This window comes from Scyliorhinus torazame, chromosome 28 (genome assembly GCF_047496885.1).
Source record: "Scyliorhinus torazame isolate Kashiwa2021f chromosome 28, sScyTor2.1, whole genome shotgun sequence".
NCBI lineage: Eukaryota > Metazoa > Chordata > Chondrichthyes > Carcharhiniformes > Scyliorhinidae > Scyliorhinus > Scyliorhinus torazame.
In genome coordinates, this window is record NC_092734.1 from 30,117,330 (window position 1) to 30,141,628 (window position 24,299).

The 24,299-nt window shown below is 50.2% G+C and overlaps 1 protein-coding gene across 3 annotated transcripts in view; it reads right to left on the bottom strand.

Moving 5' to 3' along the window:
- Positions 1 to 24,299, bottom strand: part of LOC140403639 (paladin-like) — a 238,406-nt gene that overhangs the window by 102,748 nt on the left and 111,359 nt on the right. For all 3 annotated transcript variants that reach the window (XM_072491788.1, XM_072491786.1, XM_072491787.1), the window contains 8 exons: positions 19,327 to 19,422; positions 16,416 to 16,550; positions 15,247 to 15,357; positions 13,022 to 13,201; positions 8,934 to 9,131; positions 7,544 to 7,684; positions 4,751 to 4,822; positions 3,329 to 3,469 (listed from right to left, as the gene is read on the bottom strand). In XM_072491788.1, the coding sequence (XP_072347889.1) occupies positions 3,329 to 3,469; positions 4,751 to 4,822; positions 7,544 to 7,684; positions 8,934 to 9,131; positions 13,022 to 13,201; positions 15,247 to 15,357; positions 16,416 to 16,550; positions 19,327 to 19,422 (1,074 nt within the window). The remainder of the gene's footprint in view (positions 1 to 3,328; positions 3,470 to 4,750; positions 4,823 to 7,543; positions 7,685 to 8,933; positions 9,132 to 13,021; positions 13,202 to 15,246; positions 15,358 to 16,415; positions 16,551 to 19,326; positions 19,423 to 24,299) is intronic.

Here is a 24,299-nt window from a genome sequence, read left to right on the forward strand (position 1 = left end):
CACTCTCTCTCTCTCTCTCTCCCCACCCATTCTCTCTCTCTCTCTCTCTCCCCACCCATTCACTCTCTCTCTCTCTCTCCCCACCCATTCACTCCCTCTCCCTCTCTCTCTCTCTCTCTGTCCCCACCCACTGGGACAGGCCAGGGTGCTGACCGATGGTTTCACACAAGCTCCCTGGAGACTGTGGAGGTTCCCCAGGGAGCTGCAGGGTTTATGAAAGGGTTTTCCCACAATTATCAATAATGAAACAACAAACAACTGGCTTCCCGCTCCGTAATCCTCAAACGTCAAACATATTCGGCGGGGCTCTGCATGGAGAGTGGTGCAAAAACACGAAGGTGCAAATTGGCTCGTAAGCCAAGCCTAAAAGCAACGGGCCACTAAAACACACTGGCCCCTCGACTAGGGGCTTGAAGAAGTTTAATTGAAGCGTTAACCGTCAGGAGGCACGATTCCGACCCCCCGCCCCCCCCCCCACAAACCCGTCAACCGGGATACGGGTCGTCGTCGCTACGACACCGGGACACCCAGTCGGCGCTCCCTCGACTCGCTCTGGGTCGGTCCGGACCCCCGATCTCCGCGGCGACATCCAATCCTGGCCAGGCCTTCCATTTCCCCCCGAAACCTTTCCGAACGTTTGCCAGTCGGTTTGGGGGAGGAAGGTCACCCTCGGCCCATTTTTTTTCCGTTGCTGCCGCCGTTAGTTCAGCTTTGGCTATTGGCGGTTCCCCCGGTAAAACGATTGATCAGACCTCAGCCCGGCATTGTCACTGCCTCAGGATTCGCTCGTGGTGGGTTCCCTGACATGGAGCGAGTGCCCCACCTACTGGTGAGACTCAGTAACAAACTCGGTTTTAATGCATGGATAAAATGTTGCACAGAACCCTAACCCTAACACTAAATAGAAATAGTTCCGTGTAATAAGAGGAATCAATGCACCTGTTGATATAACAATGGAGATTACTTATTTCTTTTCCACCCTCTATTAATATTGCCAGGTCCAATCTGTGTTCTGAAAGAAAGTTGAGTTTTTATAGGCCCAACATTTATTCCCCAACCCTAATTGTCCCTTGGGAAGGTGCTGGTGAGCCACCATCTTGAACCCCTGCGAGGGTGTTATTGACGTGACTCTCCTGACAGAGGCAGCGAATCATCAGTTTGGGTAAAATGTAGGTGACCAGCACAAACGAGATGGGCCAATAGGCCTTTTCTGTGGTGTAGACCTCGATGACCCGTGCAAGACCCCAGCACCAAGCGCGGAGCCTCTCATCGAATGGTGGGTGCTCTGACCGCAGATGCGATGCTTGGAGTCAACAGCCTGAGCTTTGCACCTCCTCCCGGTCAGCAATACCCTCGCTGTCTTACTGTGCATCTTACTGAGGCCCCCACCATCAAATTTAATCCGCACTTGCTGCCAAATTAGTTGCCCTAATCCTGCAGAGTCCATGGAATCCCTACAGAGCAGAACGTGGCCCATACACCCCATCGAGTCAGCAGTGACCTTCTCAGAGAGCACCCTGCCTGGATCCACTCCCCGACCCTATCACCGTAATCCCACCGAACCGGCACATCCCTAGACACTGAGAGGCAATTTTATTTAAAATTTACAGTACCCAATTCTTTTTTTTTCCAATTAAGGGGCAATTTAGCGCGGCCAATCCACCTACCCTGCACATCTTTGGGTTGTGGGGGCGAAACCCACGCAAACACAGGGAGAATGTGCAAACTCCACACGGACGGTGACCCGGGGACGGGATCGAACCTGGGACCTCGGCGGCGTGAGGCAGCGGTGCTAACCACTGCACCGAGTTTTGGAGGGTCTTATTTATTTCAAAGCGTGAGTGGCACTTGCAGTCGTAAAAGATCTTTTACCCATTCTTCAGAATGTCCCAAAGCCTCTCAGCAGTCATTGCAATATTGACACCCCTGTTGTAACGTAGGGGTTATGGTGCTGCACAGCAAGATCCCACTCAACTGAGTGGCTTACTAGGCCATTTAAGAGGACCAGGAGGAGAACCGGGTAAGGACGGCAGATTTCCTTCCCTAACGGGCAAGCGACAGTGGCTTCATTGACATCATTTGACTTTTAATTCCAGATTTTTATCCAATTCAAATTTCACCGTCTGCCCAGGTGGGATTCGAACCTGGACAGCATTGCCTTGGGCCGCTGGACCAGTCCAGTGACAATACGACTGCACCATCACCTCCCCATAATAGCCTACTACAGGTTAAAGGATTAACATGAACAATTGCTCCTCAGCGTAACACCCAAATGCTGCTGGGAAAAAAGGCCAGAGGAGGTAACTGAAGGCAGGAGAAACAAGCCCTTAGAGAGTGTATGGATAAAACAACTAAATCACACTCTTAATCCCCCCCAAATTGAGAAACTGCAAGATGTGGTTGAAGTTTATTTGCAGTAGAAGGCATTGTTCAGTCCAATTACGATAGTTTCGCCGGGTAGATCAAGTTAAGGTACAGTTCAGGTGTGACCTCACTGAACTGCCAAATCCTGTTCCTCAGAAACAGAACTCAATCAAACAACACTCAGTTTAGATTCCCGTGTGATCCTCTTTTGACATCCAGCTGTTGTTACTTTCCAATATATCATCCGTGAACATAAATGGTAAACAGACAGTTGCGGAATAAAACCTCGGCCTCCCGTTCATCACGCTAAGTGGCGGACAAAACCGGCATGGAGGTTGACAACGAAAGCAGACTCAATGGGCCGAATGGGCTACTTCTATGTCTTATGGGCCCGACCCTTAAGATTGTGACAAAACACAAGATATCAGCACAGGACTAAATCGCTGGCTTTTAAAGCAGACCAAGGCAGGCCAGCAACGCGGGTTCAATTCCCGTACCAGCCTCCCCGAACAGGCGCCAGAATGTGGCGACTAGGGGCTTTTCACAGTAATTTCATTTGAAGCCTACTTGTGACAATAAGCGATTTTCATTTCAGTTTTTCATATCGATATCAGAGGAGGCCAACCTGTCCGGCTGGTATCGAACGACCCTCCCACAGGTTCGCCATCCCTGCATCCAATAATTTCTCGATTTGAGCCCATTTCTCAATCCCATAATTCCTGAAGGAAACCTTCAAGGAACCCGACCTAAATTTGCCCTTCACCCCACTTGCAGGGTTTTGTCTGCAACCCATTTTCTGAAACCCTTTCTCAAGGCGAGTTTAAGCTCTCAGATGACCTCTGCCCCCATCCTGCAGTCTCGAGAGGCGGCCGAGCGACATTTACGGAGCTGTTGTGAACCACAGAGAGATGTGCCTCGGAATGGAAGGTTCCTTGTGTGCCTGGTGACACAGACAGTCACTCACCTGCCTGTAAGTGCAGATGATGATTTCTCTCAGGTGATAATGCATCGGGGTCATTGTCTCGCTCACGGTATCCAAAGCCAGGTCCACTTCCTTCTTCATCCTGTGTCCGTCGGGCAGGAGGCGAACGATCTGCATGACAACCTGCGGGGGGGGGGGGGGGGAAGGTGCCCGAGATTAATGCTTGTGCGCCTGCATTTGGGAGACTAGGCCTTCTGCCAGGAGATTGGGCCTAGGTAGGCTGCTCTTTCGGTTGTTCGATGGGCCGAATGACCTCCTTCTGCACTGTAGGGATTCTATGGATTCTGAACCTGAAAACCTCAACTGGACATCATGGAGTAACTCGACCCCGTTACTGTGGCAACGGCCGCATTCCTCAAGACTGTTTCACAGAGGAGCTGGTCTGGGTAACCAGGTCTTTTTGGAATAGTTTTTTCTTCTTTATTCTTTCAGGGGATGTGGGCGTCGCTGGGCTTGTTACCCATCCCTAATTGCCCTTGAACTGTGTGGCTTGCTGGGCCATTGCAGAGGGCAGTTAATATTGCTGTGGGTCTGGAGTCACATGTAGGCCAGACCGGGTAAGGGTGGCAGATTTATCATAGATTATCATAGAATTTACAGTGCAGAAGGAGGTCATTCGGCCCATCGAGTCTGCACCGGCTCTTGGAGAAGAGCACCCTACCCAAGGTCAACACCTCCACACCCTATCCCCATAACCCAGCAACCCCACCCAACACTAAAGGCAATTTTGGACATTAAGGGCAATTTTATCATGGCCAATCCACCTAACCTGCACATCTTTGGACTGTGGGAGGAAACCGGAGCACCCGGAGGAAACCCACGCGCACACGGGGAGGATGTGCAGACTCCGCACAGACAGTGACCCAAGCCGGAATCGAACCTGGGACCCTGGAGCTGTGAAGCAATTGTGCTATCCACTATGCTACCGTGCTCCCCAAAGGGATATCAGTGAATCAGACAGGCTTTTACAACAATCGATGAGAGTTTATTGACTAAAGACAGAGAGGAGGAGGAATTTCTTCTCTCAGAGGGGAGTGAATCTGTGGAATTCTTTACCGCAGAGAGCTGTAGAGGCTGGGTCGTTAAGTATGTTCAAGGCCGAGAGAGACAGAGTTTTAATCAGTGAGGGGATCGAGGGTTATGGGGATAAGGCGGGAAAGCGGAGTTGAGGATTATCACATCAGATCTCATGGAGTGGGCTCGATGGAGCTGACTCGATGGGCCGAATGGCCTACGTCTGCCCCTATGGACACCGTTACCGAGACTGAACAGGGCCCAAGTATCGAGGGGGGGGAGAATTAAACTCCGAACGCCGCACCAGGGTGGATAATGTGGTTGGAGATGTTCACGGTACGGACGATGAATGTGTTTGGCCGAGTCAGGGCGCGAGGCCTTTCCACCTACCTCAAACTCTCCCTTTGTGTACTTGGCATCGGGCACGCTCACAAGCTCATCCTCGCTGGTTTCCGGAATGCCCTGCAATGAGAGTGGGGGGTCAGACCGGGTACGGACAACAGATTTCCTTCCCTAAACAGTGAACCAGGTGGGTTTGTACAGCAATCAGTGACAGACTCGCCATCACCATGGCTGAGACTAGCTTCACATTCCAGATTTATTAATTGAATTTAAATTCCTTTGCGCTGCCATGGAAGGGGGATTTGAACCCATGACCCAGGGTGTTAGCCTGGGCCTCTGGGTGACTAGTCCAGTGACATTATCACCCGGCTGCCATCTCCTCCACCACAGATCCAGGCCCGATTGAGATAGGCTTCTCTCACTGAGGGTCTGCACCTCCATTGTTAGCCCCTCAACCGTGGCTGAGTAATCTGAATAGATCGCATGGAGTGGGCTCGATGGAGCTGACTCGATGGGCCGAATGGCCGGGGCAGGATTTTCAAACATCCTCGGGAGGGGGGGGGGGGTTTGAACATCGCCCTCCTGGGTGGCCCAACAAGGCCCCGAAGCCTCCAGGAGGTGCCAGAATTCTCAAAACGTGGACCCAGAAGCCTGGAGCCCAATTGGCTCCAGTTAACCACGCGTTGAGCTTCTCGCGGAGCTCGTAAACCGGGAGCTTAGCGTGAATTTAAATTGGGACACAGCCAGACCCGACATCCAGGTGCATGTTCTTGCACGGCTGGACAGGGGGCAGTGCAGGGCTCTTCCAGAGGTACAACGTGCCGCAATAACTGGCCGATCACATCGATGTGGTCACCTCTCTGTTCCACGAGGCTGTGGGGTGTCTGATCTCCCGCCTGCGTCATTCTGCAAGGCCCCCACGTGATGTGAGAAAAAGGCTTTTCACACAGCGAGTGGTTGGGGTCTGGAATACGCAGCCTGGAAGTGTGGTGGAGGCAAGTTCAATCGAGACACCCAAGAGAGCGTTGGCTGATTATTTGAATAGACACAATGTGCAGGGGTACGGGGGAAAGGCATGGGGAGCGGCACTGATTCACGATGCTCGATTGGAGAGCCGGTGCAGACACGATCGACCAAATGGCCTCCTTCTGCATCGTAACGATTCTGTGCTTCTGTGATCATGGCTGTTGTCTGGCCTTCAATAAATTTTATTTTATCCTTTCATGGGACGCGAGCAAGGCACACGTTTGTTGCCCATCCCTAATTGCCGCTCAAATGCGTGGTTTGCTCGGCCTTGCTTCGGAGTCAACCACATTGCAATGGGTCTGGAGTCAAATGTAGGCCAGACCGGGGTAGTTTCGGCAGATTTCCTTCCCTTAAGGCGCATTAGTGAACCCGATGGATGTTTACGACAATCGACAATGGTCGCCTTTGCTGAGGCCAGCTTTTCAACTCCTGATTTGTTTTCTTAAGCTGAATGTAAATTCCACCAGCTGACGTGATGGGACTTGAACCCGTGCCCTCCCCCAGAGCATGAGCCTGGGTCTGTGGATTATCTAGTCCGATGATGTCAGATTGACACCACCATACTGATCGTGTCAGTTCCTGCCTCCCAGCAACGCTCAATCCCACTACGGAGAGCAGCTGCGTACGGAGACGGCCATGACCAGAGGTCCCAAATTGAAAGTCAGACCCTGGTCTTAATGCTTCTTGGCGGCTGGGGTATTAGATTTTGAAAATGAAATGAAATGAAAATCGTTTATTGTCCCAAGTAGGCTTCAAATGAAGTTACTGTGAAAAGCCCCTAGTCGCCACATTCCGGCGCCTGTTCGGGGAGGCTGGTACGGGAATTGAACCGTGCTGCTGGCCTGACTTGGTCTGCTTTAAAAGCCAGCAATTTAGCCCTGTGCTAAACCAGATTTTGTCTGGGAACGCAGTTGTCCCAGCACTGGAGAAGGCTATAGGAACGCAACGCTACAGGAACAGCTCAATTTTCATTCGCGATAAGCCAATGGGTTCCGTCCGCACTGGACGGGTGTTTACTGGGCCAAATTGGAATCCACGCACAAGGAGCGGAGAGTCTCGTATCTCCAGATCTGTGCTGCGATATACTGGTGCCACCGGTTCATGTTAAACTTGTCCTGCAATGGAATACATGCTTTTTTTTCTTCTTTTAAACAATTCAGACTACCCAATTCTTGTTTTCCGATTGAGGGGAAATTTAGCGTGGCCAATTCACCTACCCTGCGCATCTTTTGGGTTGTGGGGGGGCTGACACCCACGCAGACACGGGGAGAATGTGCAAGCTCCACACGGTCAGTGACCCAGGGCCGGGATCGAACCCCAGGTCCCTGGCACCGTGAGGCAACAGTGCTAACCACTGTGCCACCCTGCCGCCCAGGAAAACATGCTTTAAGTTGGAAATTAAGCAGAGCTGTCCCCATTTGGGGGAAGATTCGGGAATCAGTGCAAAGGTAAATTAGCCACTTCACTCTAGGAGGAACTGGGAGAGTCTGTGACTTTGCTGTCTCGGAAATAAACCTGCTTTAAGGTACAGGCCAGAGTTCAGACTCTTTGTTCCTCCATTGTTGTGGGCGGGATGGAGAAAAACTGGACTGTTTGCCTCATTCAAAAGCCTAGAGAGCTAGGCCCGGCTGTGGCAAAACAATCTTTGGTATTTAAGGGGTTCACAACCAGTGTGTTGCTTCATTGAAATCTGGATCAGTTAAGTCCTAGTACTCTCTGCTAACCGGTGTTAGAGTAACTAACTGAAAATAAGTAAATCACACACCCCAATGAAGCTGACTGTGATTAAGAGCCAATTCAATGACACACACCAACCTTGAAATGCCAGAAAATCAGGACGGAGATCACCATGGCTGTCGTTGTCCTCCCTTTCCCGTTGTGACAGTTAAATACGATTGCCGGGCGGGCGTCTTCAGCTAAAACCGTTTTCATTGCTTCCATTAACTTGTCAAAGTCCTTGAGGGGGGAATGAAGTTACAGTAATAAATGTTTTAGTCAGCGAGAAAATTGAAATCATAGAATTTACAGTGCAGAAGGAGGCCATTCGGCCTATCGAGTCTGCACCGGCTCTTGGAAAGAGCACCCTACCCAAGGTAACACCTCCACCCTACCCCCACAACCCAGTAACCCCACCCAACACTAAGGGCAATTTTGGACACCAAGGGCAATTTATCATGGCCAATCCACCTAACCTGCACATCTTTGGACTATGGGAGGAAACCGGAGCACCCGGAGGAAACCCACGCACACATGGGGAGGATGTGCAGACTCCGCACAGACAGTGACCCAAGCCAGAATCGAACTTGGGACCCTGGAGCTGTGAAGCAATTGTGCTATCCACAAGGCTACCGTGCTCCCCATTAAATGAGAAACTCCGGCCGAATTCAATCCCAAATCCTGAGGGGACGGTTTTCATTTTTTGCTTAAAATCTGTTCCCTTTGCTGTTTTCTCCTTTTTTTTCCTCACACGATATGAAAAGACCATGAAGCCCACTGTAGCCCCTTGCCCACTATGCCCGACATAGCCGGTGTCCTGGCCTTACTGGTGACATTCAGCAGTGATTCACAGAGAACCTCCAAGGCTCAATGCGGACATGACTGTGCTGCCAGGGACTAGGCTCGTTCAAAGTGGATCCCTTAGTGAGAAACCATTAGATGTCCTTCAGGCAAGACACCCCCCCCCCCCCAACTCACAGAAGGATCTTAGAGACTTCATTATCATCGCTGGTTAAAACATACTATTTACAAGGGGCCCAGTGGAACCTGACCTCTCTGAATCGGCCAGTTCCTGACCAGCTGACCAACATAGTTATCAGCCTTGTAGTTAGCGGGGGAGCTCATACTCCTCGAGTCACACGGGGAAAACAATCCAACCCGCCCCTGTGTGTCCCGTGCAAGTTATTACAACCTCCAAAGAGTTTGAGTTGCTATGGCAACATAAATATTTGCATGTTACAGTCCGGAGCTATGGATAGTGATGGTGGAGATTCTAATTTCTCTCCATCTGACAGGAGTCTCTCGCGCTCTCACCGCCAGCCATTGGCGTGTTTGGGAGGATTTGCAAGTCGACACAAGATTCAGCATTCACTCGCTCTATCGTTGCAACCACTAAGGAATTGAAGAGATGAAGGCATCATATGAAGGTGCCTCTACAAAGGCCCCAGAAGCCCAATCACGGTTCCAGTGCCCCCCCCCTCCCTTTTACCTTTTCTCTTGGAACACCACAGTCAGGGATGGGGACCCGTCTGTAAATCAGGCCCTGGTGGGAACTCTTGAGTTGGTTGAAAATCTCCTGCATGGTGAGGCAACTTTGGAACATCTTTGTCTGCTTCTCCTGCTCCAGGCGCACTTCCAGCAATTTCTGCGACGCCAGGATCTCGTTTTTAAGGCCACTCTCCAGTTTCTTGCAGAGAAAAATGAAACCACTTTGCACATTAATAACCCTCATTTGTCTTTCATGTTATAAACAACTAATGTATACTTTTGTTTGGTAGAAGAATTGCTCTGACCAACAGTAATGTTATTCGTTTGCTGGGTGTTTGGGTTGTCACTATTTTATCTCTTTAAGGTAAAAATATACTCGGTTGGCAAATTCTCAAAACCAGACAAATACAATCAAATTAACTTCTGTGATATATCTAAGGGTTTCATATTACTTAGCAACCTCTTATTTATCTTCCCCTCAGATGTTGCTAGGCAACCTCTCCAACCCAAACCAACTAGGCCTCAGGCTTTTTCTCAATCACATCGGCCCCTCAACTGGCCAATGGGAGCCAGCTTTACTCTTCATCCCCTGCCCACCGCATTGCCCTTAAAGGGACAATCCAATGTGATGATTGTCCCTTCAAGGGCAACACAGCAGAGTAAGGGTCAATCACCACGCCACTCTTACCAAAGATATATTTTTTTATCACAGATCTCAGGTTTGCAGATCTGCCTCTCTCCACATGTGCTGACGCACCTGCTGAGCATTTCTAGCACTTTCTATTTCAAACTTCCTGCATCCACTGTACTTTGCTCTTGTGCAACTGATCTCCTTTGGCAGTTACTCCATTTCACAAAAATATATATATTTTTTTAAAATATGTTTATTCAAAGTTTTTCCAACAAAGATTTTCAACCAATTAACCCCCCCACCCCCCGTAACAGAAAAGAAAAAGACAAAAGAGCAAAACAAAACATAAACATATCAAGCAAACATAATACAGAACTTATACAATGGGTTTCTCCCGCACATATTAACCCTCCCATATGCTTTTTACAAATACCCCTGGGGGGGAAAAACCTCCCCCACCCGCCCAAATACCCACCCCCGAAAGAAATACCCCCTCCCCTCCCCTCCCCCCCCCCCCGGGCTGCTGCTGCTGACCTCCTAACGCACCGTGAGATAGTCTAGGAACGGTTGCCACCGCCTGTAGAACCCCTGCACAGACCCTCGTAAGGCAAACTTTATCCTCTCCAGCTTAACCCTGCCATGTCATTTATCCAGGCTTCCACACTGGGTGGCTTCGCGTCCTTCCATAATAGCAAGATCCTCCGCCGGGTTACCAGGGACGCAAAGGCCAGAATACCGGCCTCTTTCGCCTCCTGCACTCCCGGCTCGTCCGCCACCCCAAATAATGCCAGCCCCCAACTTGGTTTGACCTGGACTTTCATCACCTTGGACATAGTCCTTGCGAAACCCCTCCAGAACCCATCCAGTGCCGGGCACGACCAAAACATGTGGACGAGATTCGCCGGGCTTCCCGAGCACCTCCCACATCTGTCCTCCATCCCAAAGAACCTACTCAGCCTCGCCCCTGTCATATGCGCTCTGTGAATAACCTTAAACTGTATCAGGCTGAGCCTGGCACATGAGGAAGAGGAATTAACCCTACTCAGGGCATCCGCCCACAAACCCTCTTCAATCTCCTCCACCAACTCCTTCTCCCACTTGCCCTTCAGCTCCTCTACTAAAGCCTCCCCCTCTTCTTTCATCTCCTGATATATCACCGAAACCTTGCCCTCTCCGACCCATACACCTGAAATCACCCTGTCTTGAATCCTCTGTGCCGGGAGCGACGGGAATTCCCTCACCTGCCACCTCACAAATGCCCTCACTTGCATATACCTGAACGTATTTCCCGGGGGTAACCTGAACGTCTCCTCCAGCGCCCCTAGGCTCGCAAACGTCCCATCAATGAACAGGTCCCCCATTCTTCTAATCCCTGCCCGATGCCAGCTCTGAAACCCCCCATCCATCCTCCCTGGGACGAACCGGTGGTTCTCCCGGATCGGGGACCACACCGAGGCTCCCATTCACCCCTATGTCTTCTCAACTGCCCCCAGATCTTTAGCGTTGCCGCCACCACCGGACTCGTGGTGTACTTTGTCGGCGAGAGCGGCAGCGGTGCCGACACCAGCGTTCCTTTGCAGGTCGCCATCTCCAACCTCTTCCATGCCGCCCCCTCTCCCTCTATTACCCACTTACGGATCATCGCTACGTTGGCTGCCCAATAATAGCCACCCAGATTCGGCTACTACGCTCCAGAAACCCCCTCCTTACCCTCGGGGTCTTGTTTGCCCACACAAAACCCATGATGCTCCTACCTACCCGCTTAAAAAAGGCCTTGGTAATTTCACAAAAATATTTAAGAGGCAAAACTCTCTACAGTTCAGAATGTCCAGGAGGCATTGCAACGTGTTTTAAAACATGCAATCAGCTCTACTTCACAGCTTCTCAAATGACCTTAAGTTTTACGATTTAACAACAAATAACATATTATAGTGAATGAAGGAGATTATGTACAACTTTAAAATGGGAATTGAAATGGCACTTGAACACAATTATCCTGCGACCCCTAATCACACTTCACCCTGAGATCTGTAGCTGGATATCGATTAGTCATGTAACACATATCTTGTCCCTCAGCACATCGTTGTGCCACAGCCTTGTTTTTGGAACATTATGAATACGTAAGAAATTAGACAATATTTCAATTATGTATTTCCAAAATTAAACTTTTAAAAATAAATTTAGAGTACCCAATTCCTTTTTTCCCAATTAAGGGGCAATTTAGCGTGGTCAATCCACCAAACCTGCACATCTTGTGGGGGCGAAACCCACGCAAACACGGGGAGAATGTGCAAATTCCACATGGACAGTGACCCAGAGCCGGGATCGAACCTGGGACCTCGGCGCCGTGAGGCTGCAGTGCTAACCACTGCACCACCGTGCTGCCCGCGTCCCAACATTGAACTGTAGTTCGATGGCAGTAGGATGATTTAATGATGGTACAAATGCTTAAGGTGCTCAGATCAGTGAGATTGGTGTCAGCCATGGCTCAGTGATACCGGTCCCGCCTTTGGATCAACACTTCATGGGTCTGAGACCCAGCCCAGAGAGCTGAGCACATAATCCGGGCCAATACAGCGCTGAGGGAGTGCCGCAATGTCAGAGGTGCCGACCTTTGTTTGAGAAGTCAAACAGAGGTCCGGTCTTCCTCTCTCAGGTGGAAATGCAAGATGGGAGGGCACAACTCGAATAAGAGCTCTCCCTCCCCCTCCCCCAGCATTCTGACCAATATTCATCACCTTGCCAACGATGATACAAAAGATGATCTGATCCTTATCTCACTGTTGCTTGTGGGATCTTGCAGTGCACGATATGGCAGCCGTTTTTCCCGCATCGCAACAGTGGCCACACTTCAAAAGTACTTCCATTGGTTGGGGAGTGTAAAATTTGGCAGGGTTGGAGGGTGGGGGGTGGGGGGGTGGGGGTGGGGGGGTGGGGGGGGGGGGTGCAGTGGGTTGGCGCACAGTCTAAAAAATTTGTGGTATCTGAAGGTATGAAAGAATATGGGGCAAAAAACAAGTGTATGGAGTTAGGTCATAGGCCAATTGCGATCTCACTAAATGGCGGTACAAGCTCAGGGGACTAAACGATCCACTTGACTATCTTCTTAATTCATTGGTTGTAAAGTGTTTGTTTGGAGGTCCTGAGGTTGTGAAAGGTGCAAGTTGTCGCCTTTCAAATCGTCAAGTACAGAACTTGAGTATTGCTGTATTACCTGAGATTTGGTAATCTTGCGCATCTGTCCTGATGCGTTCCAGACAAAAAACTTCGGCAGCATGCGTCTTTTGTCAGCAATACTCAAATTGTTGCTTGTTTTTTAAAAAAATTAATCCTTCCGCTTTTTAAACAGAGGCGACAATAGTTTGTTCCTCGGTTTAAGTAATGAAGGGAGAACTTTGATGCTGACACTTTATACTTTTACGATAATAATAGCAGTAAACGTTGCCATGGTTACTCACCTCCAGTTGCTCTGGTGAGTCGGTGGGTACACTGATGGGCTGGTCCAAGCAGCTTGGTTCCCGGGGGGTGAACACCTGCCCATTCCCATCCAGCACCAGCTCCTCTCTCAGGGTCACCCACAGGATGGCGTTGTACCTCCTCTTCTCATCGGTCAGGTACGTCAAGACTGAGCCACATGCCTGTCAAGAACCGTTAGCTTTTAACGAGACGCTACATCAGGTCTCATCGCGCGGTACTTCACGATACTGCGATGAAAGAAAAATTCTCGCCAAAAAAAAAAGCAGAGCGGATAATTTCAGCGCAGGTCAAACTGGGGTTATCCGACATGGTGGCAGCGTTAACTTTTGAGGGTAGTATTGATAGGTAGCCTGGAGTCTCGGGGACCATGCTCCTCTTAATTTGTTCCACTCTCCAATTTAGCGATAAAATCAGATGCTCTGATTAAGGGTCCAACCAACAATGAGGTGATCGCACTAAAAACAATCCCTTATTTCGAACCATAAATGTAAAAGAAGCAAAGGACAGCGAAAGAACTGTAAATGGGACCCGAGTGGCCTTGGTGTTTGAGGGCCAAGTTGGCAAAGTTCATGCCAGAATCGGGTTCCCGGACGATATTTTCGTAATCTGCCCACCATTCTCACACCGATACCTCTTACTAGTTTCCACATTGTCGTGTGGACCTTTTTTTTTTGAAAGAAGGTTTACAAAACCATTGACAAAATGTGGGATTCACTCGCATTCTTTTACCCATTCCAGAGAGAATCGGCTTTAGATCAGGCCCGTGCTGAATTGTCGCCTGTTTATCGATCGGGAGAAGCTGGCCAACACGGCCAAACGCGGTTCAGTCATTTAAAACGAGCTGCTCGCTTGTCCCTCTCCATCACTCTGCACTCAGAATCGAAAGGGAGCTCGAACCAAAAGCACTTACAATTGAAGAGGATCCGAGCAGAAAGGAGGCCATTCAGCCCATCGCGTGTGTTCTGGCTCTCTGGCAGGTATGTTTACTTATCCACACCCTGCCCGCCCGCTGTGCCCTTTGAACTTTTTTCATTTTGGGATTCCCTCCAGATTCCCGCCCGCCCTGACCATGTAGCGGTTTCACGCTGGGGCGGGAAAGGCCTCAGGCGAAAGCCCACCCTTGCCCCAATTTAGGCCCTTAAAAGACCAATTAATGGCCACTGTTTTCCCACAGGCCTCAATTTTTAGCCTGGCAGGAGAATTAACCTGGCACAGGGAAGTCTGAACATCAACTGACGTAGGTCTTGGGTGGGAATTTTTTTTTGGGAGGGAGGGGGAGTAATTCCAGCAGAAGCCTCCTTCTGAAGTCGGGTACCCCCCCCCCAACACCCTCCGCCCCGGTTTCTCCCCCCCCAGGCCTTGATTGTCCCTTCATGCCCCCCACTTTCCCCACTCTCCCCACCCCTGCGACCCCTTGAACACACCCTGGTCTCCGGAGTGTGGACTTGTCTCAGGCGTCCCCTGCAGCTCTCGTCGCTGCAGGGACTGGAGGACCACTGACCAATCGGATTGTCTGGCTGATATCTGAGGCGGGACCTCCGCCCAAGTGAGGGCGGGGTGGGGATCCCACCTGCTGCCATTTAGCGGGTCATTCGAATGCGAACTGTCTCCGGGTGACTCGGATTCGACGGGAACTCTTCGGGGGGGGGGGGCAGGAAGCAAGGCCCCCGCCATCCAGAAAATTCAGGCCCAGGTCTTAATAACTCTCTCCCAAAATAAGGAAGAAGAAAAACCCTCCTTGTTTCCTTTGGCACCTGGGCTTTATTAATCACTGAATTAGATTCCCTGAAGGGTCATCGTCTGTGCTTTGCAATTGGCAAACCTGCTGTCCGTTAGGCCAAAGAATAAAAATGGCTGACTTGTTGGGAGGCCAGAATGGAGGGCCCACGCCCACGAGGCAAAGCGACAGTGAGGAGGGCAAAATAAAAGGGGATAAAAAGAGTGGAGTACAAGGAATATAACAAGAGGACAAAAGAGGGGCATAGGCGCGAAACGTGACGAGAAACCAAGTTAACGTAACGCCAGGAATAAACACAGGAAGTGCCGGAAAACACCAGGAAGACAGGCAGCATCTGTCGCGAGCGAAACAGAGAGTTTCTGCTCCGGGTCGAACAGAATTTCAATGCCAGGGTGACCCAAGATAACTCGATGTCGTAACCCCCCGCCGTGTTACAAAATGTTCTGCCATCAGAATAAGTTGCACTACCTCAGAACTGGGCTGTGCCATGCCATAGATCGGCATCTTCGGAACCCATCTGAAATTGGCCACGTTCATTTCCCTCAGGGTGCTGAGCACATCAGTAACTCCACCTGCAACCTAGTAAACAGAAATTGGGAGTTACCCACCTGGTAATCATACTTACAATAAGACAACTTCTTCTCTCTGCCCTCTCCCCGCAGCGTCACTGTCCTTGAGGCCTTTGGGTACCCTTTATGAGTACTCACACGCTAACTTTGGGAATGGGGTTACTGGACAGCGTGGAGCATTGAATCCATAGAATCGCTGCAGCGCAAAGGTTAAGTGGTGAGGTTTTAACGTCCATGTTTTGAGGGAAGGTTATGAAATAAATCTCGAATCCAAATCACATGGCGATAGCAGGTGACCGAAACCTTGACGAAGTCGGCTTTGAGGAGCGCACAAAAGGAGGAAAGAGAAATAAGACAATAGGACAGAGGGGCAGAAGTAGGCCATTCGGCCCATCAAGTCTGCTCCGCCATTCAATGAGACCCTGATTGACCTGATGTGATTAATCTTCAACTCCACTTTCCCGCCTTATCCCCATAACCCTCGATCCCCTCACTGATTAAAACTCTGTCTCTCTCAGCCTTGAACATACTTAACGACCCAGCCTCGACAGCTCTCTGCGGTAAAGAATTCCACAGATTCACTCCCCTCTGAGAGAAGAAATTCCTCCTCATCTCTGTCTTAAATGGGTGACTCCCTTCCTCTGAGATGCTGCCGTTCCGAGGCGACCTTATTGAGACATATCGGATTCTCAGGAGGTTTCGATGCTGAGAGGTTGTTTCCCCTTGTGGGAGAGTCTGGTCCTAGACTCTCCCACAAGGGGAAACAACCTCTCAGCATCGAAACCCCCTGAGAATCCGATATGTCTCAATAAGGTCGCCTCTCATTCTTCTAAACTCCAATGAGCACAGGCCCAACCTACTCAAACTCGCCTCATAAGAAAACCCAAGTAAGAAATGCAGAGGTTTAGGGAGGGAGATGCAGAGGTTTAGGGAGGGAGGTCCAGAGCTTGAGGTGCGGATTAACAAAGGAACAGGGTATGAACGCTGCATGGCGATAAAGTGCACAAGATAAAACCTACCGATTTAACGGACAATCTTAAAGCACGGTTCACCCAGCTTCATACTTACCAACACCCGGATGCCTTTTGTTACCAGGTCACAAGGGGCTGTAAGCTCGGACACATTCATACCAGCCAAGAGTCTGTACATCCAGGGGTGCCTGCACATCCACCTGCTGAAGTTGAGCGAAAAGGCCAGGGGGTACTGGGAGACAACACAGGCGTTAGGACAAGTCAGCAAAGTGCAAGAGTACAGCATCTGCATACCATCTCAAATCTTTGCAAATGCCAGAAAACATGTGTATTGGACCTTTGCAAAGCTGAGCTGAAACGGAAAGGTTGATGTCATCAGCTAGCACCAGTTTATCACTAAAGCTTTAGCTCTCCAGGTACCCAAGCCCGTTGTCAACCGGCCCAGTTGAACCAGTTGTCAAGTGGGAATTGCAGCAACTGGCCCGGGCGAGCTGCCCCAGTTGAGTGGCTGCCGCCCCTCCCCCACCACATCCCCAATGTGTTTGTAACTAAGGAGGAAATCTACTCAAAGAAAATGAACTTTAATGCCCCCATAATGTTTCTTCCCTCTCCGGCTGTGCCCGGCAGGTGGATCTTTTATCTGAGCAGCCTCCGGGTCAATCCTGGACGGGTGGGGCTTGGAGGTAAATCAAAATGGAGTCTTGTGGAGGTGCCAGAAGCGGCCTGGCTGGTCCCGAATCTTTCCCTAAACTCGGAACGTGCGGCAGATTTCCAGGCACCTTCATGCGACACCCCTTCCCCAGAGAATCCCACACTAGCAGCCCCCCGCCCCCACAGACACCCCACTCTGAAGACCTGCTCGGCCTCGCCACCCAGGATGGTGGGGCAGGCTTGGACAGTTGTGGAGGTTTGGGGAGGAGGGTGAAAGTTCAAACGCAACCCACTTCTCCTGTCAATCCAGATGTTGCCAATCTGCCGTCCTAATTTCCTCAACTTTCCTTCGTTTCCAATTTTATAAGAGAACGTGAGGAATGACAATGAGAATTAACCATTGGTTTCAATAAAACCTATTCCCCCGCAGTAGCTTAACTCCCCATTGAAGTGTCTGACTGTAAGAGTGTGTGGGCTCATGTGTGTATATGTGTGTGTGAGAGGGAATGTGGTTGTGTGTTTTTTTTGTGTGTGAGAGAGAGTGTTGTCGTGTTGTTCACCCTGGGATAACACGGATTGCACACGATGCAGTTAACTGATCAAGTATATACCAAACGTGGGCGTTGGTTCAATATGAGATTTATTGAACTTCAGTAACGAAACACACAGCTGTCTGTGGGTTGACTCTCTACTACTCTCAGTAAACTAACGTTAACTATCTAGACCAGGCTAGCTCTGATCCACGTGTAGAAGGTGTTGAATGATTTGTACACCCTGACTGTCACTACAGCTATCGCCAGTGGAAAGTGGCAGAGTGCTGATGCCTCGTGTGTTTTATAGTTGGAAGCCCCCCTCTGGTGTCCTGTCTTGTGGTTGGTCGTGTTCTGTTCTGTATATTGATTGGCTCACCTGGGTGTCTGTCACTGCCTGCTTTTACCTCATGATGTGCATGGGTGCATATTATGACAAGTGTGGGCTCATGTGTGTGTGTGCTCATGTGTGTGTGAGTGTGGGGGTCATGCGTGTATGGGTGTGTGTGTGTGCCCGTGTGTGTGTGGGCTTGTGTGTTTGTGTGTGTGGGCTCGTGGGTGGGTGTGTGCTCGGACTCGTGTGTGTGTGTGTGTGCTCATGTGTGTATGGGGCCTGTGTGTGTGTGTGGGGCTTGTGTTTTTTTTGTGTGTGTGTGTGTACATGTGGGCTTGTGTTTGTATGTGTGTGTATGGGCTCATGTGTTTGAATAGGCTTGTGTGTGTTCATGTGTGTGTGTAGCCTCATTTGTGTGTGTGTTTGTGGGTTTGTGTGTTTGTGTGTTTGTGGGTTTGTGTGTTTGTGTGTGGGCACGTTGATTGATTGATATTTATTGTCACATGTACCGAAGTACAGTGAAAAGTATTTTTCTGTGGCCAAGGGAACGTACACAGTACGTACATAGTAGACAAAAGAATAATCGACAGAGTACATTGACAAATGGGACATCAACAAATGGTGATTGGTTACAGTGCAGAAGAAGGGCCAAACAAAGCAAATACGTGAGCAAGAGCAGCATAGGGCGTCGTGAATAGTGTTCTTACAGGGAACAGATCAGTCCGAGGGGGAGTCGTTGAGGAGTCTAGTAGCTGTGGGGAAGAAGCTGTTCCTATGTCTGGATGTGCGGATCTTCAGACTTCTGTATCTTCTGCCTGATGGAAGGGTCTGGAAGAGGGCAAAGCCTGGGTGCGAGGGGTCTCTGACAATGCTGTCTGCCTGCCTGAGGCAGCGGGGGGTGTAGACAGAATCAATGGGAGGATGGCAAGCTTGTGTGATGCGTTGGGCATGTGTTTCTATTTTGTGTATGTGTGTGGGTGTGTGCTCGCAGGCGGCGGTGTGTTGTGTGCAGCTGTGCACAATGCATGGGCATGAGCGGGTATCTGTGGGCACATGTATGTGGGCATCTGTGCATGCGTGATGTTCTGCGCATCAGTGTGTATAATTTCTCTATTTGCTGTGTGTGCTCGTCTGAGTGCCTGTCTGTGCTTTTTCTTTCTGCTATCTGCATGTGTGTGTGTGTGTGTGTGTGAGAGCACGCTGTGTGTTTGCGTGCGCACAAAGTTCCTCCGTGAAGTTACTTTGGGCTACCTTCCTCAGTTCCTAACGTAGAGCCGGACTAACTGAGGCAATGATGGGACGGAGTAGGTTGGGGGAGTGAGCTCCATGACTCCTGCCCCTCGGAGGGACGATCCGTCAATTCCATCACCCACATTCACTTCTCAAGCAGCAGCTCCCAGAATCTGGATTTCCATTGAGGCGTTCAGTCCAGAAGCTTCCCAGGGGGCAGCCAGCTGTGCAATATACAAGTCACGCACCGTTAACCCTCTCACCTGCTCGTGGAGATAGTAGTTAAAAGCGACGAGATAGAAATAGCACTCGGTGCTCTGTAGTATTCTTTGGAGGTAATATTCTTTCGTGCGGTTGCCCTAAACAGGAGGATAAAATTCACAGAAAAATAAGTCAGGAACAGTTAACTTTTTTTTCCCCGATGTGGGGGAACTGTGGGCCAAGTGTGCAGGGTGACCAAAATTAGGCTGAGTGGGTGGAAAGGCGGGAGGAATCAAGAAAAGGCTGTTGAGCGAGGACAGCCTTGGGTTTTGAAAAGCCGGTAAACGACACCGCTATGCTGGCCGTGAGGAGGTTAACACGGAAACCCACATCACCAAGGATTTCAGTCTCATTCTCAACCAAAAGATATTTCTTCTGGGTCTGGGGGCATTTTTCTTAGAGGAGAGGTTGAGTAGGTTGGGTCTGTGCTCGCTGGAGTTTAGCAGAATGAGAGGTGACCTTATTGAGACATATCGGATTCTCAGGGCGTTTGACAGGTTAGATGCTGAGAGGTTGTTTCTCCTTGTGGGAGAGTCTAGGACCAGAGGGCAGCATCTCAGAGTCAGGGGGGCGCCCATTTAAGACAGAGATGAGGAGGAATTTCTTCTCTCAGAGGGGAGTGAATCTGTGGAATTCTTTACCGCAGAGAGCTGTAGAGGCTGGGTCGTTAAGTATGTTCAGATTTTTAATCAGTGAGGGAATCGAGGTTTATTGGGATAAGGCGGGAAAGTGGAGTTGAGGATTATCACATCAGATCAGTCATGATCTCATAGAATGGCGGAGCAGACTCGATGGGCCGAATGGCCGACTTCTGCGCCAATGTCTTATGGTAGTAATGGCTGATATTCAGAGGACAGGAATACTCGGGGAATGAACCCGAGGTGAGATGGGGAGTTATGGAAATCTGATAGGGTGTACCTACATCACAGGGACTGCAACGGTTTAAGGAGGCAGCTCACCACCACCTTCCCAAGGGGCAATTAGGGATGGAGTCCAAGAGCCCTAATGCCATTTTACACCCTAAACAGCATTGATTGGCATAAAACAGGACGGAGGACATCTAGGCTTGGAGAGTTGCCACCCAATCGGCAACAGGTCGCCAGTCCCTCCAGCAACAGCGCTTGAATGGCTGGAAGAGGCACTGCAGGGAGCTCAAGTCCCGGGAACCGAAGGACAATTGAGCTTCAGGAGTTCCAGGGTAGGGAGGGTAGAAGGACACTGAGGGTGGGGGGGGGGGGGGGTCGCCGGCGGGGGATCGGAGGCTCAGGGGATAGGCCGGAGGGGGAACACCTGAGCTGTCATCTGCTAACATCCTTTAATTGAGGCCGGGTGCGAGGGGAGGAAAATGGCCATTTATTGGCCGCTTAAGGGCCTCAAGTGGGGCAAGTGCGGGCTTCCCCTCTGAGACGCTGCCCGCCCCAGTGTAATATCCCCAAGAGGATGGGGATGCGCGGGGAACACGGAGAGAATCCGATCCCTGCAAATTCGCCCTCCCCACCCCCCTCTGCCTCAGAACCTGCTGGGGCGGGAGCGAAAAACTCCTGGCCCATGTTCTGTTACTGTGTTGTGTTGATGTTACTGAACTGGTAACCCAAGCTAACGCTCTGGGGGAGGACAGGGGTTAAAATTCCACCTGCAAAGTTCCCTCACCAAACACTTCAATTCTGATGGAGCTGAGTGATTTTGAAATGAGGCATTGTGGAGTTAAAGGAAGAAAAGCTCTGCCACGTGGTAAGGGAGGTCTTGTGGCGCAGTGATTAGCGACCCCGCCTCAGAGCCAGAGGTTCCGGGTTCCAATCCCGCACCTGGTTTTGGCGGCCAAGGAAGGTGCGTTCATAACGCGGCCAAAACAGGTAGAGAGCGTCAACCTGCAAAATCCTTCCGAACATGCCAATGGCTGGCAGTAAGAGCGGGGCGGTGTTCTTTGTGTTGCTAAATACAGGATGGTTGGCGTAGTGTTCACAAAGACCACAAAATAGCTTTAACTTGAACAAAGCTATAAATTTATTAGCACTACTAACTTGGATTAGACACGTACTCCTAAAGAATACACAGTTGATTAATAAACTACACTCATCTACAGCTAATCTCACTACTGCTAGAAACTATGATCTGCTCTCAGTCACACTATTTGTACTTCTGGCTCTCTCTAGCGAACTCTTGCACACACTCTCCCACAAGGCTTAGCATCACTGCCTTATACAGTTGCATATGTAGCTCCCTCTAGTGGCTACTCTCGACACTTCATTGACCCTTGCAGTTCTTACAGTTATGATAATAACACAAGGGGGCGAGAGAGAGACTAAGCGGCCAGTTCCAGGAATTACTAGCTATGGAAACGGACAAAAGTCTGTCTTCCCACCAGGAGCGGGAAGAGAATGGGAATTGGAACTTAGTGTAATACTCTCTTCCTCAGAGAACTGTGCATCATTCGGCACGCGGTGGGCATTGCCAAGGCAGACGCGGCATTACAGAATCGCATTCTATTATCAACTCCGAACATTGAAAGGGTCTAATTGGAGGCAGCTTTTATTGAAAGAATGAGACCACGCACGAACACCCCCATTTAAAATTCATCATCATTTTCTCGACATTGTCAAGTGAATCATTTTGCTGATGAGCTTGCTAACGAGCCCATTTCATTTCATTTTCATTTCATTAACACATAGCACTGCCTCACCAATGAATGCATTCGTGCCAGCCTCAATTGTCCTAACCGGCACTCACCACGGGTTCCCCAAACGGGAAACTGCACCATTCAGAATGGGAGATAATGAACTCATTTGTAATTCATCATCAGAAATGACCTGGGTTGCTGGAGTGTTGCTACAGTGAAATGCAACACTCCCGAGTGAGCTATAGATATAGATATAGAACATACAGTGCAGAAGGAAGCCATTCGGCCCATCGAGTCTGCACCGACCCACTTAAGCCCTCACTTCCCCCTATCCCCGTAACCCCTCCTAACCTTTTTGGTCACTAAGGGCAATTTATCATGGCCAATCCACCTAACCTGCACGTCTTTGGACTGTGGGAGGAAACCGGAGCACCCGGAGGAAACCCACGCAGACACGGGGAGAACGTGCAGACTCCACACAGACAGTGACCCAGCGGGGAATCGAACCTGGGACCCTGGCGCTGTGAAGCCACAGTGCTAACCACTGTGCTACCGTGCTGCCCCAAAGGTGCTGACCCCTTGTTCAGTCTAATGGGACCACCTTTCCTGTATCAAATTCTCCATCCATTAAAAAACGGGGGGCGGGGGGGGGGGAACAGAAACTGGGCCAATTTTGGCAGAGCCGTGCTCACGCAGGATTAATCGCCAGGCCTGGACAGGGGACGTGACTCCCCCAACAGCCACCCTGCTGCACCCACCCCCCTCTAACCCCCCACAAACACACACACATATCTCCCCGGTCTCAACCCTCACGAGAGTTGGTTTTGAGTGCAGGAGCGGGTAGGTTTTACGCTGTGGTGCTTCCGTCGCAGGGCTTTGCGCACAGGGTCTGCCTGCCCAATACTCAGCCTGTATGACTTCCCCATCGACAGGATATCGAGCTCAGGAAGTTGCTGATCTTCCCATTGCACTGGGACACCAAATCACTCGAAAATTACCACCCAAATAAATCCCCATTACATTCGATACTTGCTCCCAACCCTGCTGGATGCATAAACCTGTATTCATAGAACCATAGAATGATGAGTGCTGAAGACCCACTCTGTGAATGCCAGCTCTCTGAGAAAGCCACTCAGCCAGCTTCACTCCCCTGCTCCTCCCCTTTGCCCCTCAATGTTTATTCCCAGTTCATAATTAACTATCTGATTAATGATTAATTATCCAGTGCCTCCGCCACACTCTCAGGCACTGCGTACTTGCCATTAACAGGCCCAGTCAGCGGGCGACCTAGGGGGTCGTCCAGCCTAACTATTTGCCTCTCCTCCGCAACTTCATTCACGGCCGGGTGTCCCTGGAGAGGGAGCAAGCGGCGCCCACGGGCAACATCGAGGCCTCCCGAGCTCGGTGGGCACCGCAGGGCTGGGGGTGCTTGATTGACCTTTTTTTTTAACAAACAATTTTATTGAGGTATTTTTGGCCTTGTAAACAGTAACAATATATATTAGTGTGCAAATATCAATTACAAAAACACAGTGCAAATAACAGTTCCTCTCTCGCAAAAAGACCCGCCTATTCTTCCCCCCTACTCTACACTATTCTACCGCCCCCCCCACCCCCACCCGCGCCCCCCTTCCCCCGCTGACGATTAGTTCCCCGCGAAGAAGTCGATGAATGGTCGCCATCTCCGGGCGAACCCCGATAGTGATTTTATTGACCTCTTTAATTACATTTTGGTTTACGTTTTTCAAGTTTCATTTGCTGTGTTATTTTGTTTAGGGCAGTGCCCCTTTAAGGAGAGGCCCCTTTTGATTTGTCCCTCAGTTTGTTTATTTTAGTTTAATTGGTTGAACTACGAAATAGTTCAGGAGCTGCTTTCCTGATCTGAACCACCCCCTGCGATAGAAAGATTTTTTTCCTCCCATGGCTTTTTTTTGGGCTCCCAATTCCCTTCAATTTCCTTCTCAACCCTTCCGCCGATGGGAAAATGGGAATGGTTCCTCCCTTTCTCCTCTGTCCACGTTTCCACCGCCCCCCCCCACAACCACCCCGCCCCCCCCAAACCACTACATGATTTTGCATACCTTGATCGAATCTCCTCTTGACCGTCCTTTCTCGAATGAGAACACCCCCAACCTTCTCCGACCAATTCACCAGCCTGATCATCGGTTCCACCAACAACTCAACGTCCTCCCGGGAATCTCCATTATTTAATGCCCCCCCCCCCCCCCAAATCGACCAATTTCTCACAAATCACTGGCTGATTTGACTTCCAATCCTTGGCTCACCGGGTGAGGATGGAGGGAAGATGTTTTTACTGCTTCAGACCTGCGACCAGCTAACCCATCACTGGTCCAATAG